Here is a 12,585-nt window from a genome sequence, read left to right as displayed (position 1 = left end):
AGTTTAACTAGTTTATAACTCGGGATGTCAACAAATGACTGGGATTTGATGTCTATAAGGGGGAATAAAATAAAATAATTCAGCAAAACTTCATCATCCCTAGCTTCCTGAAAAAGGGAAGGGAAACCTCACTTTATTTTCTCACAAGAGATTAATATGTAAGGATGAAACTCAGCAGCTTTCAAGACAACAGTTAAAATAGTGCCTTCATAAAGCCGGCAGGAGAACAGAAGAGGCATGTTTAAGTTTAACTCCACCTTCTCCTGTCCTCCTCTTCATCCACCGGAGCATACCATTCTGGCCTTCGCTTAGAGTTACTCAGTCTGTAGTTCAAGAGCAGCTCTTCATCTTGAAGAGCCCGAGTAGCCACCAAAACCAAGGTTTTGAGAATAGGAACATTTGAATCGCTACTTCTCGACATGCCAGATTTAAACCAAAAGCTGCCAAATCTCCTCATATTTACCTCTGCGTTTCCAAATAATATGTTTGGAATATATGCCCTCATGTTATTTTCGGTCAATGGGAAGTCATAAGGACAGATCATCACATTTGGTAGCATCCCTTTAGCCGGGTGGTTAGCAAAATGAGCAAATGCTAATGGGTTTCTACGCTCTAGCACATCACCAGTATTGCCTCCTACGGTGCCTTCCAAAGGCTTACTCAGTAGTTTCCAGAACCGGTCTGAACCTTTCTCAACTCCTTTCTTGTCGCACTGGATTTCCCTAATTTTTGTGCCACTCCATGTTTCTCGCTTGTCACCTCCAGAACCCCAAGGTTGGGCATTGATGACGGCCCCATCATATCTTGAAATTAAATATGAGTTCTCTGCATCAACCCTCGGGTATCCTGGAATATACCGGTAATAAGCCGGATAGTATACTACACCAGGATATAAGGCTACAACTGCACCGACATCAGCTTCCCCCTCCAAAAATAGACCTCGGCCAGCTTCTTTGTGGAATATTTTTGAAGGTTTAACATTAAGTGTGTAGCCAAGAAGATCCTTTAGCTTCTGAGAAACTTCAGCTTGGCTTAACGGTTTTGTCTGAGGGATAGCTGCATTCAAAACGCATTGTTGACAAGTGCTCCAGTAGACAGAAAGCAAGTAGAATACCTCAAAAACATTGAAATTATAATGGTAAAGTAGTCATTGTTACTAAAGTTAGCCTTCTCATTTCAATAATAGATCTAAAGGTCAGTAGAAGAGGACCAAACTTCAAACAACATAGATTAACTTGCAGCATTAGCATGTTATAGTTATACATAGAAGGGTATTCCTCATCCATAATAATCGCACACACTCATTTACAAAGGACGAACTCATAAGTAGCCAAGGTCAGTATCATATGCTAGGTCTTTAGATCCTACAGGCAATAAGGCCATGCGTCAACCACATATATAAGATGCGCTAATGGAGCTTATGTTCTATCATTGTTAAATTATTTAATGACAAATAAGTAAAAGTGAAACGATTCCTAAGGCTTGATAAAATGATGAATTTCTGCTCCATTAATTGTACAGATTGAAAGGAGTTCCTCTCTCAAGTTAGCTTATGACTAATAACCCCTCCAACAATATAGTTCTAACTCTTCTGTAGTGGCAGACTGTTGGAAAAATCTTGGACATCAGCCAAGATTGGGATTTTTTTTTTTGGGGGGGGGGGGGGAGGTGGTGTGGTGCTCACCAGGATGATTGGGAGGTGGGGCACTCCTACCCACAGCCAAACCAAGCCCACTTCGGCGGGGCAAATCGCTTGCTTGTTGACAAGACTCAAGAGTGCCGCTCATCACCTTATCATTAGGAAGAAGAATTTCATCCATGAACTTGCAGAAAACTTTAATTTGAGAATGAACATTTTCTTGCACTTGCGCTTGTTGATCAGCAACAGAAGCTTTGCTCGCCATTTCAATAATTTCTTCTGCATCGGCCTCAACAGCATTCTTCCCCAACCGATTGTAGCTGGATATTCAAGTCTTTGCATGAGCAAAACATGTAACATTAAAAATGGGAAGAGTCACGCTTGCACAAGAGAAGCCGGAGATATTACAATATGTGAACCCACAACAGCATCAAACAGATAACAAATTTCAACATCTTGTTGACAGTGAATATGTTGCTTGACCGCAGATATTATATCTTATCCAATGCAATGGAAAAATTTTCGAAATAGAAAAAGAGTGTGACAGACTGATAAAAGTATTATATTGAACATATGCACATGTGCAATATTAAAATCTGTTGCATGCGTTCATTTTTCAAACCCATGCAAATTGAAAAATTATAGACAGTGAAAATTTTATCAAACAGGGAGGGTAGAAAGAGAAGAGGACAACGAACAAGAGAGGGAAATTTGACTCTGCCAGTAAAGTCAAGAGATGGAGATACAAAGGGGAAAATCCACATATCCGTCTGGGGCATACGAGTGCCATTAGTAGCTTGGTTAAGGTATATAAAAGTACTTACCTTGTGTAAAGCAACAAGCGATTGATGTCAGCTTCAAATTGCAAATGTCTAGGATCCCTAGCAAAAGTAGGACTTTTTGCAAGGGTTTTTACAGCCTTAAAAAGATCAGACAAATTATTGTCGTGAGTTTCACGGGAAGAACAAGCATAATAATTTTAGATGATCATACGCTAGGGAGAAACCTCTTGAAATTTCTGAAAGAGGAAAGCCATGAGCGTTCAGATGGAAAAGACGGCGCTATTCAGAGCTGAATATAAGTTGAAAGCAATAACGAAGTTCAGATGCTGGAAATGAACAGCAAAAAAAGGCAGGATCAGCATTAGTTAGCACAAAGAAGCTAGCTTGAAATTTGTTTCAGCATTGAAGCGACTTGTATGGCCAGCCCAATCCAGTCGACTCAATGGAAGCATGATCGTTGGAAAGAAAGCAGCTAGATGGCCAATATCGCCAGAATGAGTGGAATTAGAGAAGCAGAAATGTGAGAGAGAAATGGAGAAAGTAAAGTGGGAGATGATGCCCGAGACGACGATACACCGCAGGGCGGCACCTGGCTTGACCGTCACTCCCATCACCTATCAATACGTTCGCAAATCTCTCACACTTTCCCGCCCATTCAATTCCCTTGATTCTGTCTTACCGGATTATCTTCGCCGACGGCAATGAAAAGATGCGGAGCTTGCTTCAGCAGTGATCTCGCCTCCTCCTCCTTCAAATCGCGCCGACGAGCCCTACCCCTAGCCTAGTCCCCTTCCGCCGCGCGTGGCAGTCAGCAGCCACCCCGGTGGCTCTTCTCAATTAGTTCAGCTTCGTCTTAACGGCGTCAATGACGCGGGGGGAGCCAGATATCTTGTTTTCTCTAGGCCCTAATTTTGAAACGAATTTTTAAATGCATAATTGTTTAGAAAAACTTCTGTTAAGTGTTTGTTTAGGAAACTCTCATCATCAAATTACCCATTCCCATTTTTTTTCCAGATTCAACCTAGATTTTTATACTTTATGCGTCATCTTTCTTTTTCTAATGACATACCATATAAACTCATATAATATTAGAGTTAATATCATTCTTAATTTTAAATTTGATCTCATTTTTATCAATTTAAAGTTTTTTTCTCCTTAAAACAGTGTTTTTGTTCTAAAATAAGGTTTTATGAATTAAAGCCCCTAATTTCAGATTTAAAAATTAAAATTAAGATTAAAATGAGATTAAATTTTAGAAATTAATATTAATATTATTTACATTATGTTACATGCTATTAAATTCCTTATGATTAACCAAATGGGCCATAATAGGCTGGTTGCCCACATTAAAGTAATACCTCTGGTAGTTAATATGGCTATTTTAACTTTTTACTTGATTTTAAATATAAGATTTCAATTTATTTTTCTTTATATTTATCCATTCTTCACAAGAAACTTCTTGTAGTAGTTGCACATGTTAAATACGCTCACAAGTAAGGGTATTTTAGAAAAAACAATACTTATTTATTACAAATAATTAATTTAACTAATTTTTTTTTAAATTAGTCAAATAATTTTTATATTAAGAATAAGAAGTAATATCATCTATTAGGTGATAGCCACAGAGGCCGTCTTTGTGGTGAACAAGGAATGAGCCAAGTTGTTCTGCAGTTGCATGACCAATTAATTAACTAACAAGTTGTTCGAATTTCGACAGACATACTTATTAGGATGGTTTTAATCTTAAACGTTCTTGGTTTGATAGAAATTAATCTTAACTCAAAATGATTTGACGAAACCCTAAATTGCCTCTAAAAAAATTTGAATTGTTAAATGGGTTAACGTGAAAATTTAATAAGAATCTACAACAGTTTGTTAGAGGAATAATAGTAATAGTAGTGATAATAACAGTAGTAGCAATAATAATACTAATAATAAGATCTTGCACCAAGGGCCATGAAAAGGAGAAGTTTAAAACATGACTCTTGTTTTATTCAATTTTTAACAAGATTTCCAATTATTAAATGTGATTATTGTGGATGGAAGCTTTACTATTAATCCAACTAATTTTCCCTTTACATAAAAAGACAATCAATCACTACGTGATGTATATAATACAATATGAATGAAATTCATTGAACCAAATTAATAGCATCAATTTACCCCGTCCTGTCCCAACATCTTGTTTCTGTCTAAGTCATTTTGGAAAAAGACAATCCCGTCCTAAAAGTTTTTGGAATGAAATGAAAGGGGAACAGACAAAATTATTTCGAAACGGGATGGGACGAGATGCAGGATACGGGTGTCTTGTCCCAATATCTTATCTTTATTTTTAGTTGTTATAAATTTATTTTATTTATTATTGTAATAGTATTTTGAAATTGATATTTATTAGTTATTATTTTTTTATTTGTTTATAGGTTGTTTCATACGGGTTATATGATATTCTTTGTAGTGAATATTTTAAGTTTGTTTATTTTTTGTCTTTCAAGATTAAAAAAAATATTTTTTTCTTTGCCATTGGTTCCTTATTTTTATCGATTTTCTTCATATAGTTTTTATCATAAGTTCTTATACTTTATGTATAATTAGTTTTTAAACTAAAAAAGGAAAAAAAAAAGAAGAAAAAGAAATGGAACATTCTTATCCCGTGCCAATTATGTTCCGTCCATATAGTTTCTCCTACAGATGTGTGCAAGAAGCACAACCATTGAAATTTAATGTTTTAAAAGAAATGGATTCAAGAGCAAATCAAACCAAACTAGGATTAGACTAATGCTGTGTTTGGATGGAGAGAAGATAAGGGAGGAAGGAAAACTAAGAAGAAAATGGGAAGTGGTTTTTGCTCTGTTTGGATGAGGAAGAAAAGTAGGAGGAAAGAAAAGTTGGGAAAAATATAAGGTGAGTCCCACAGCCTATTTTCCTCCTTACTTTTCTCTCCATATATGGAGAGAAAATGAGAAGAAAACATATTTTTACTCTCTATCCTTACATATGTTTTTTTTTAGAAAAATAATACATATTTATTTTTTCATCTTTTCACTTTATTTATTATTATCAAGTCTTTCTTCTGTGTTTGCTTGATTAAAAAATAAAATGACTAAAATTGCAAAAATCCTTCTAAAATGAACTGAAAGGAAAAACAAGTAGAATTGTTGTTTTGGTTTTTTTTAGCATTACATTACACAGAATGTTATTTTTTTCCTTTTTTTACAAAATTATTTGATATTAAAATATAATAACATGATAATATATCTTTATCAAATAATTTGATTTTAAATTATATGATTATGTTAATGTAAATATGGTTTTTCATTATGATATTTAATTTGATTTTAATCAAGATATATTTTGTTATAACAGAAAGGGTATTTTAGTTATTCATATATTTACTCATTTTCTTTCCTTTCCGTTTTCTCTTGTCCATCCAAACATGAGAGGTGATAATATTTTTTCTCTAATTTTCTTTTCTCTCTATTTTCTCTCCTCTTATTTTCTTTCCTCTCAACTTTTTTTCATCCAAACAGAGAGTAAATGTTCATTCATTTCGTAATCATGCACATATGAAAAACTGTCGTACCTAAATAGTAAACACAATATAAGTCATTAGAGGCTTAATTAATCAGAAAAATGTGACACGCTTTCTTAACGAATTTGCATTGTTAATTTGTGATATTAGGTGAGCAACAAACTCCGCCTCTTGTATTGTGTTCATTCCTCTGTTTTCCTCTGTTTTCTAAATCTGTACATCAGCAGATGAAATCTGAGCCACATCCATGTATGTGTATGGTTCATTCAAACTATTCTTTAACCAACGTCCAACCAATCCGACCTATTGCACTTACAAAATTTGATTGTTACTGTATAAGCCCATGCTCACCAATTTATGAGAGCCAATCATTCCATGCCTTTTATGATTATTATTTTTTTTCAAAGTAAGGCAATAAGTTTGAATGTTATAGGTAAAAAACAATGACATTATTATACAGTCAGACAAAAAAACATATATTTGCATTACAAAATGAGTTTTACATTAATATCGGAGGAGTATTTCTTACCCTTTGCTTTTTTTTTCATCTTGCTGCTCTTCTAAGAAATTCCTAATGTACCGTCTGCAAGGGCAACCCATTTAAGAAATCTCTTGACTTTTAACTACACGGTAATTCGTATGTCATTGCAATTTTTGGATTGATTAGGCCTTTTCTAGTGTACTTAACTACTTTGAAAAAGAAGCTACAATATTGTCGGCCCTATCGTTAGAAATTCTCTTCTCTAATAAGATACCAATCCAATCAATTTAGCAAACACGTATATTCATTTTTAAGCCACAGAAAAAGTGCCAGTCAGACTTAAACAAATCTTCAAATTAAAATATAATACATAAAACAAAATTCAAAATTAACCAAAAAAAATTAAACAGTTATTGATCACCAGATCACACAGTTCATAAAAATTTGATAAGTTCAACTATGCACAGTGGACATGCATACGTTGTGACCGAAACAGAGCCTAACATGAGAATCGTGGTCAACAGAATGGCACAAGTGTGAGTGATATAGCAGCAGCAGCTGGAGTCCCGTGAAACACGAAGAGAATTATGTTGTTTTGGGTAATCCTATGTGCTGAACATTAGACAAAGGAATTTAATCATGAGGATATGAGGAGGAAACTTAGGACGCTAAAAACAGAACAAAAAGTTGCTACTTAGGTTACCGTCCCACACCCACTTCTCATCCTCCTGTTTACCACACAGAAATGTGTCAACTCATATAATAAATTCCCATTTGACACTCAACCCTCTTGCATGCTCACATCCTTCTTTTCACCCTTCAAGTGCACAAAAATCCTTAGTTCTAGTAAATATTAGTGCCAAGCAATAGCTGAAGTAGCAAGTAATTAATAGGTCACTTGAAAAAGACTCTGATTTGATGATTCCTTGGATTTCAGCTTACCAAACCAAAAACCGTTTAAGCAAGCCAACAAAGACAAGCCACTCCCACCCTCCACATATATCCCCCATGACCACCCTACCACCCTCACCCCCATTTTACACTTGTTCCTTCAAACACATTGCATAGCATGCTCATGCATTCCCACAGTATGGATCCCTATCATCATCCCACCATGACACAACCTAAACCTCTCAACTCTACCCTCTCCTCTCACCCCCTTGCCCTCGCCGGAGACTCCTTCTCCGGCCGGCTCTTCTTCTTGCGAGATGTCCAGGTCTTGGAGATCCTCCTTGCTGCTATGGTCTTCATAGTCATCCATTCCATGAGACAGAGGAAACGCTATGGCTTGCCCGTTTGGCCTGTCTTTGGAATGTTACCTTCCTTGGTGTTCACGGGGCTTAGGACCAACTTGTATGAATGGGTCACCGATGTCCTGAGCCGGCAAAACTGGACGTTTCAATTCAGAGGGCCTTGGTTCAGCAGCCTCAACTGCGTCGTCACGTCTGATCCTCGCAACTTGGAGCATCTTCTCAAGACCAAGTTCCCTCTTTTTCCGAAAGGAAGTTACTTTAGGGACAATCTGAGGGACCTTCTTGGAGAAGGTATTTTCAACGCAGATGATGGGACATGGCAGAGACAGAGGAAAACGGCGAGCATTGAGTTTCATTCTGCAAAATTCAGGAACATGACCACAGAGTCATTGTTTGAGCTAGTCCATTTGAGACTGTTGCCTGTGTTGGAAGCATCGTTTGAGAAATCCACGTCCATTGACTTACAAGACATCCTATTAAGGCTTACGTTTGACAACGTGTGTATGATAGCTTTCGGTGTTGATCCAGGTTGCTTGAGCCTGAACTTGCCGGAAATCCCATTCGCTAAAGCGTTTGAAGATGCAACAGAAGCGACGGTGCTTCGCTTCGTCACGCCAACATGGGTGTGGAAAACCATGAGGTGTCTCAACCTGGGGATGGAGAGAAAGCTGAAGAAGTCGATAAAGAAGGTGGACGAATTCGCAGAGAACGTGATTAAGACAAGGAAAAAGGAGCTGGCTTTGCAGCGTGAGGGGAGAATACGAGGTCAGACTTGTTGACAATATTCATGGGGCTCAAGGATGAGAAAGGGGAGGCATATTCAGATAAGTTCTTGAGAGATATATGTGTGAACTTCATATTAGCAGGGAGGGACACGTCTTCAGTGGCTCTGAGCTGGTTTTTCTGGTTGCTTCATGAGAATCCCGAGGTGGAGGAGAAGATACTGCAAGAGATTTGCAAGATAGTGAATGAGAGGGAAGAAGATGAAGCAGCGAAGAAGAAGAAGGAGGGACAAGAGTTGAGATTTAGAGCGGAGGAGATTAAGAAGATGGATTATTTGCAGGCTGCTCTTTCTGAGTCACTCAGACTCTACCCTTCCGTCCCTGTGGATCACAAGGAGGTAACTTTTCCGATTCTTTAATTTTTACCATTCATTCATTCACTCTGTTTGCTTCATAACTCATGTCAATGATTTTTTTGTTGACCAGCATGTTAATGATAATTCAAGCTTATAAGATTATCACCGAGTATTTTTCTTGAAGTTACGGTTTGGATGAAAATATTTGAAAGATTAATTATAACTTATGAATCATTAACTTTTTATGGCTGCATGCATATCTCAAGATCCTTACTCTGCTTTCTAGAATCACCGAGTCTTTCTGTTGAATGATTCATTAATTGCCTTTTGGGAACAAATAGATGAGCAGTTAGTTCTCCTTCCTCCAACCAATTTAACCAATTTATACAGGTGTTCCTTTTGCTACTTTATTAGATCGCCATGGTCAACTGTGTTGGTTACCAAACATACGTCTTCTCCTTTGGCGGAAAAAAATTAGACTCAGGTGACCAAAAACAGTGAAGTAACATACTCCTCTGGTTCTATTTATAAGGCAAAGAAAGAAGATATCTTTTGATTCTATTTATAGGGTACTAAGAGAAATTTTTTGCATTGATGTATAATTTTACCTTTCATTTATCAGAGCTGACTTTGTTTACATGAGGTATAATGTATATTAAATAAGGATAAAGTTGTTGAATTTTAAATAAGAGTTAATAAAATTTAAGGTTTTTCTTAGTTTGTAAGCAACATGTTGAAAATGACTTATAAATATGACCAGAAGAGTAACAAATACAGAAATTACACCTTGAAAATAGTATGTGCCAAATTTTATTTATTGTCTTTGACTTCATTAATTTGAATTCTCTCAATTTTAAACGTCTTTTACTTAATGCACCGAATGACCTTTGATAGAGTGCTAGTTCTTTCCAAAATCCCAAATAGCTTCGCAATCTATCAATTACTACTCTTTATCAAACATCCATTCCCCTCCCTTTTGGTCCAGAAGAAAAATCAGCCATGCGCCCTTATTTAATTTAATTTACCATCACACAGTCCAATGTGGCATTTAAGTCAGCTATCTAGGGTCTTGAGTTGAAGTCAACCGAAGATAACGTTCAATAATGGCTATTGTTTTCAGGTAGTTGAAGACAACACATTCCCAGATGGAACAGAGCTAAAGAAAGGCACCAAAGTCATATACGCAATTTATGCGATGGGGAGAATGGAAGGCATATGGGGAAAAGATTGCAGAGAGTTCAGGCCAGAGAGATGGCTCAGAGATGGCCATTTCATGAGTGAATCCGCTTACAAGTTCACTGCCTTCAATGGTGGTCCTCGTTTGTGCCTAGGCAAAGATTTTGCTTATTACCAGATGAAATATGTCGCTGCCAGCATCATCTATCGCTACCATGTGAGGTTGGCTCACAATCACCCTGTGCTTCCCAAGCTTGCATTAACTATGTACTTGAAGCATGGCTTGAAAGTTAGTCTTGAAAGGAGGGACGCCGCAGAGATTCGGAAACATTTCTCAGATCAGTAAAACGCTAAAGATTGAATTCATGATGGATTGGCTTGCTAGGGTTTATAAAAGTATTCTACGGCCCTTTCTTGTTTCTGATTCATAGGTACTGAGAGGGTGCATTGTTCAGAGTGATAAAGAAATAGTATTGTATTTACTCTTGCGTTCTAGGGAGATGAAGTTAAATAATGTTCACGTTGAATGTGATGCTGGAAAACTTTGGGGTTGTTAAGAATCATTTTGTCAATAATATATTTTCTGTTCTCGTCAGTACACCAGTTTCATGTGAGCACAATATAATATCCATTAATACTGATGATTGTGCAGGTAAAATATTGGATTGCACGGAATGGGTTTGTCAGAAAACTAGAAATACCGTAGTATACAAGACAAGATAGCTCCAAAGAAAAATGGTCACATCTACTGGTTAGCTTGAAATGCCTCTACATACCAAGTTTAATAATTCCCATCTTATTAATAACCAGTTTTGATGGGTGTAAGTGCCCTTAAAATGTAAATCTTTTACATTACCAGAACTCGAGTTTTTAATTCTTGAGCAAGCCATTGTAAACAGCACCTTCGTCAATGACGTGGGCAGAGTTCAATTTCTCTTTAACATATTTATAGGCCATAGCATCCTTACAAAGTTTCAGAAAAGACTTGGTGAATTGCAAAATGAAGCATGAATGGATATTGAACGGCAGGGGTGAACAGCTTTTGTAGTGGCCTCCATAGTCTGCGTGCTCCATAATCAGAATACTGTCCCAAGATGTGATAATTTATAACCATTTAGCTTTCCAAGGTACCAATGCCATATGCCTACGCGCGCGCGCGCACACATACATTAAGCGATGGATCTGGGAAAGAACAAGTTCCTTATATTAAGCCACACCGTTCCATTCCTCATAACTCTTTCAGAAACTCCTCCATGAATTTATGCCTTCTCTCAGCCATCTTTCCAGCCTGAAATTTATAGCTCAGACTCGAAGCATGTTTGGGCGATAAAAATAAAACGTCTGGGCAAATGAAGATCGAAAATACTGTTGTACCTCGGTTTTCATCTCTTAAGCTTCAAAAGCTTCTCATGAAAATGATTGATGGTAGTTGGCTCATCTTGTTCACATATTGCTCCTTGGATAATTCAGACCGTGGCAAGATAGCAGGATCATGCAGCTTTATGTTCCTACTTCCACCGAAGGTAAAACAACGAGCAACTCCTAAAATTGAAAGGGACAACACTCGAAGGTCAAAACAGAATTATTATTTCCTCTAAACCTTTGCATCTATGATAATATATTAAGACAGGGTCCAAAAAAAAGTACCAGGAAAAATCAACCTATATGATAACATTACAATTGGAATAATTGATACCTCACAAATTACCTATGGCACCAATTGCATCAAGTCGATCAGCATCTTGCACAACCCCGAATTCAGGAAACCCTTCACGATTTGCATGTCCTGCCAGTTCCTCTTTGAAACCTGGATTTGGCAACGAGCATCCAGAATGAACTTTTAAACTGAAATGAATAACGAAATTTAAAGTGGTTTAAGATATTATGAAGAAAATAACGGGCCCTTCAAAGAGGTCTCAAATTAATAAAAGGACAGAAGGTCTTCTGCACATGCTAACAGTAGAAAGTATTCAAAATACACCATAAAAATCTTTTCTTATTGAGAAAAAGAAGAAATTTCGCCCCCAACTCATACTGCCATGAGCAAGTCTTGGAAGCAGTTTTTTGGAATGCCTTCCCAAACATCACTCTTAACTGGAAAAAAAAACACTGCGGTAACTTGATCACCCAGAAAGAAATATGCGGTAACTTCTTTTATGGTTGTCATAACAGTGTTACAATCCACAGCTTCAATTACGTTTCTTTTGTTTTTCCCCATCCCTGGGGCGGTGTGTTTCGGCTTTGTGCTGGCATTCTTTATCATTTCACATCTTTTTATGAATAATTCTTCTTGCCCTACGTGTTCCACCACCTTCAATGAAGTGTAACTGTATTTGGGCCCGGGGGGGAGGGGGGAATTGAACCATAATTCTTTCACTAGGGACACTCATGACTTGAGTGTAAGGATCTTCTGCCACTGGAATTCACTCCTATTACTGGTTGTTTCTCCAAGTAGTTACTGTTCATAATTTTGACATTAAAGGTTTTGCCATAAGATGGTCTTTCCAGATTGCAGAAAGCATGACCTCCCAAATGAACTGCCCTTGGTTTATTGCCACTCCTTTCTAGTTTGTGCTTGATGAGAACTCAGTTCTGGCAACTTTGCAATTCTCATAGTACCCAGGAAAGTCCTAAATCTAAACAACCT

The 12,585-nt window shown here is 37.1% G+C and overlaps 2 protein-coding genes and 1 pseudogene across 3 annotated transcripts; 1 reads left to right on the top strand and 2 right to left on the bottom strand.

Moving 5' to 3' along the window:
- Positions 1-89: 89 nt before the first annotated feature.
- LOC114743743 (uncharacterized) lies at positions 90-3,166 on the bottom strand. 2 transcript variants are annotated; one of them, XM_028931962.1, is made up of 5 exons: positions 3,101-3,166; positions 2,646-2,747; positions 2,464-2,558; positions 1,685-1,959; positions 90-1,056 (listed from the first exon to the last, which is right to left on the bottom strand). In XM_028931962.1, the coding sequence occupies exons 2-5, from the start codon at positions 2,673-2,675 to the stop codon at positions 248-250; spliced, it is 1,209 nt and encodes a 402-aa protein (XP_028787795.1). In that variant the 5' UTR covers positions 2,676-2,747; positions 3,101-3,166; the 3' UTR covers positions 90-247. The 2 variants fall into 2 exon arrangements, with proteins under 2 accessions (XP_028787795.1, XP_028787796.1); XM_028931963.1 differs by lacking the exons at positions 2,646-2,747; positions 3,101-3,166 and having other exon boundaries at positions 1,685-1,973; positions 2,464-2,547.
- A 4,305-nt stretch (positions 3,167-7,471) lies between these two features.
- On the top strand, positions 7,472-10,536 carry LOC114743745 (cytochrome P450 86B1-like). The gene is given in 3 exon segments (XM_028931965.1): positions 7,472-8,436; positions 8,439-8,804; positions 9,883-10,536. Coding segments are annotated over 3 exon segments (1,704 nt in total). The 5' UTR covers positions 7,472-7,500; the 3' UTR covers positions 10,285-10,536.
- Positions 10,537-10,831: 295 nt separating this feature from the next.
- LOC114743744 (uncharacterized protein YpgQ-like) lies at positions 10,832-11,797 on the bottom strand (annotated as a pseudogene).
- Between the last annotated feature and the right edge of the window lie 788 nt (positions 11,798-12,585).

This window comes from Neltuma alba, unplaced genomic scaffold, assembly GCF_004799145.2.
Source record: "Neltuma alba isolate B1F8T4 unplaced genomic scaffold, ASM479914v2 tig00004115_pilon, whole genome shotgun sequence".
Classification (NCBI taxonomy): domain Eukaryota; kingdom Viridiplantae; phylum Streptophyta; class Magnoliopsida; order Fabales; family Fabaceae; genus Neltuma; species Neltuma alba.
Note: the sequence above shows the minus strand (reverse complement) of the source record. Positions and strands in the feature narration are given on the sequence as shown.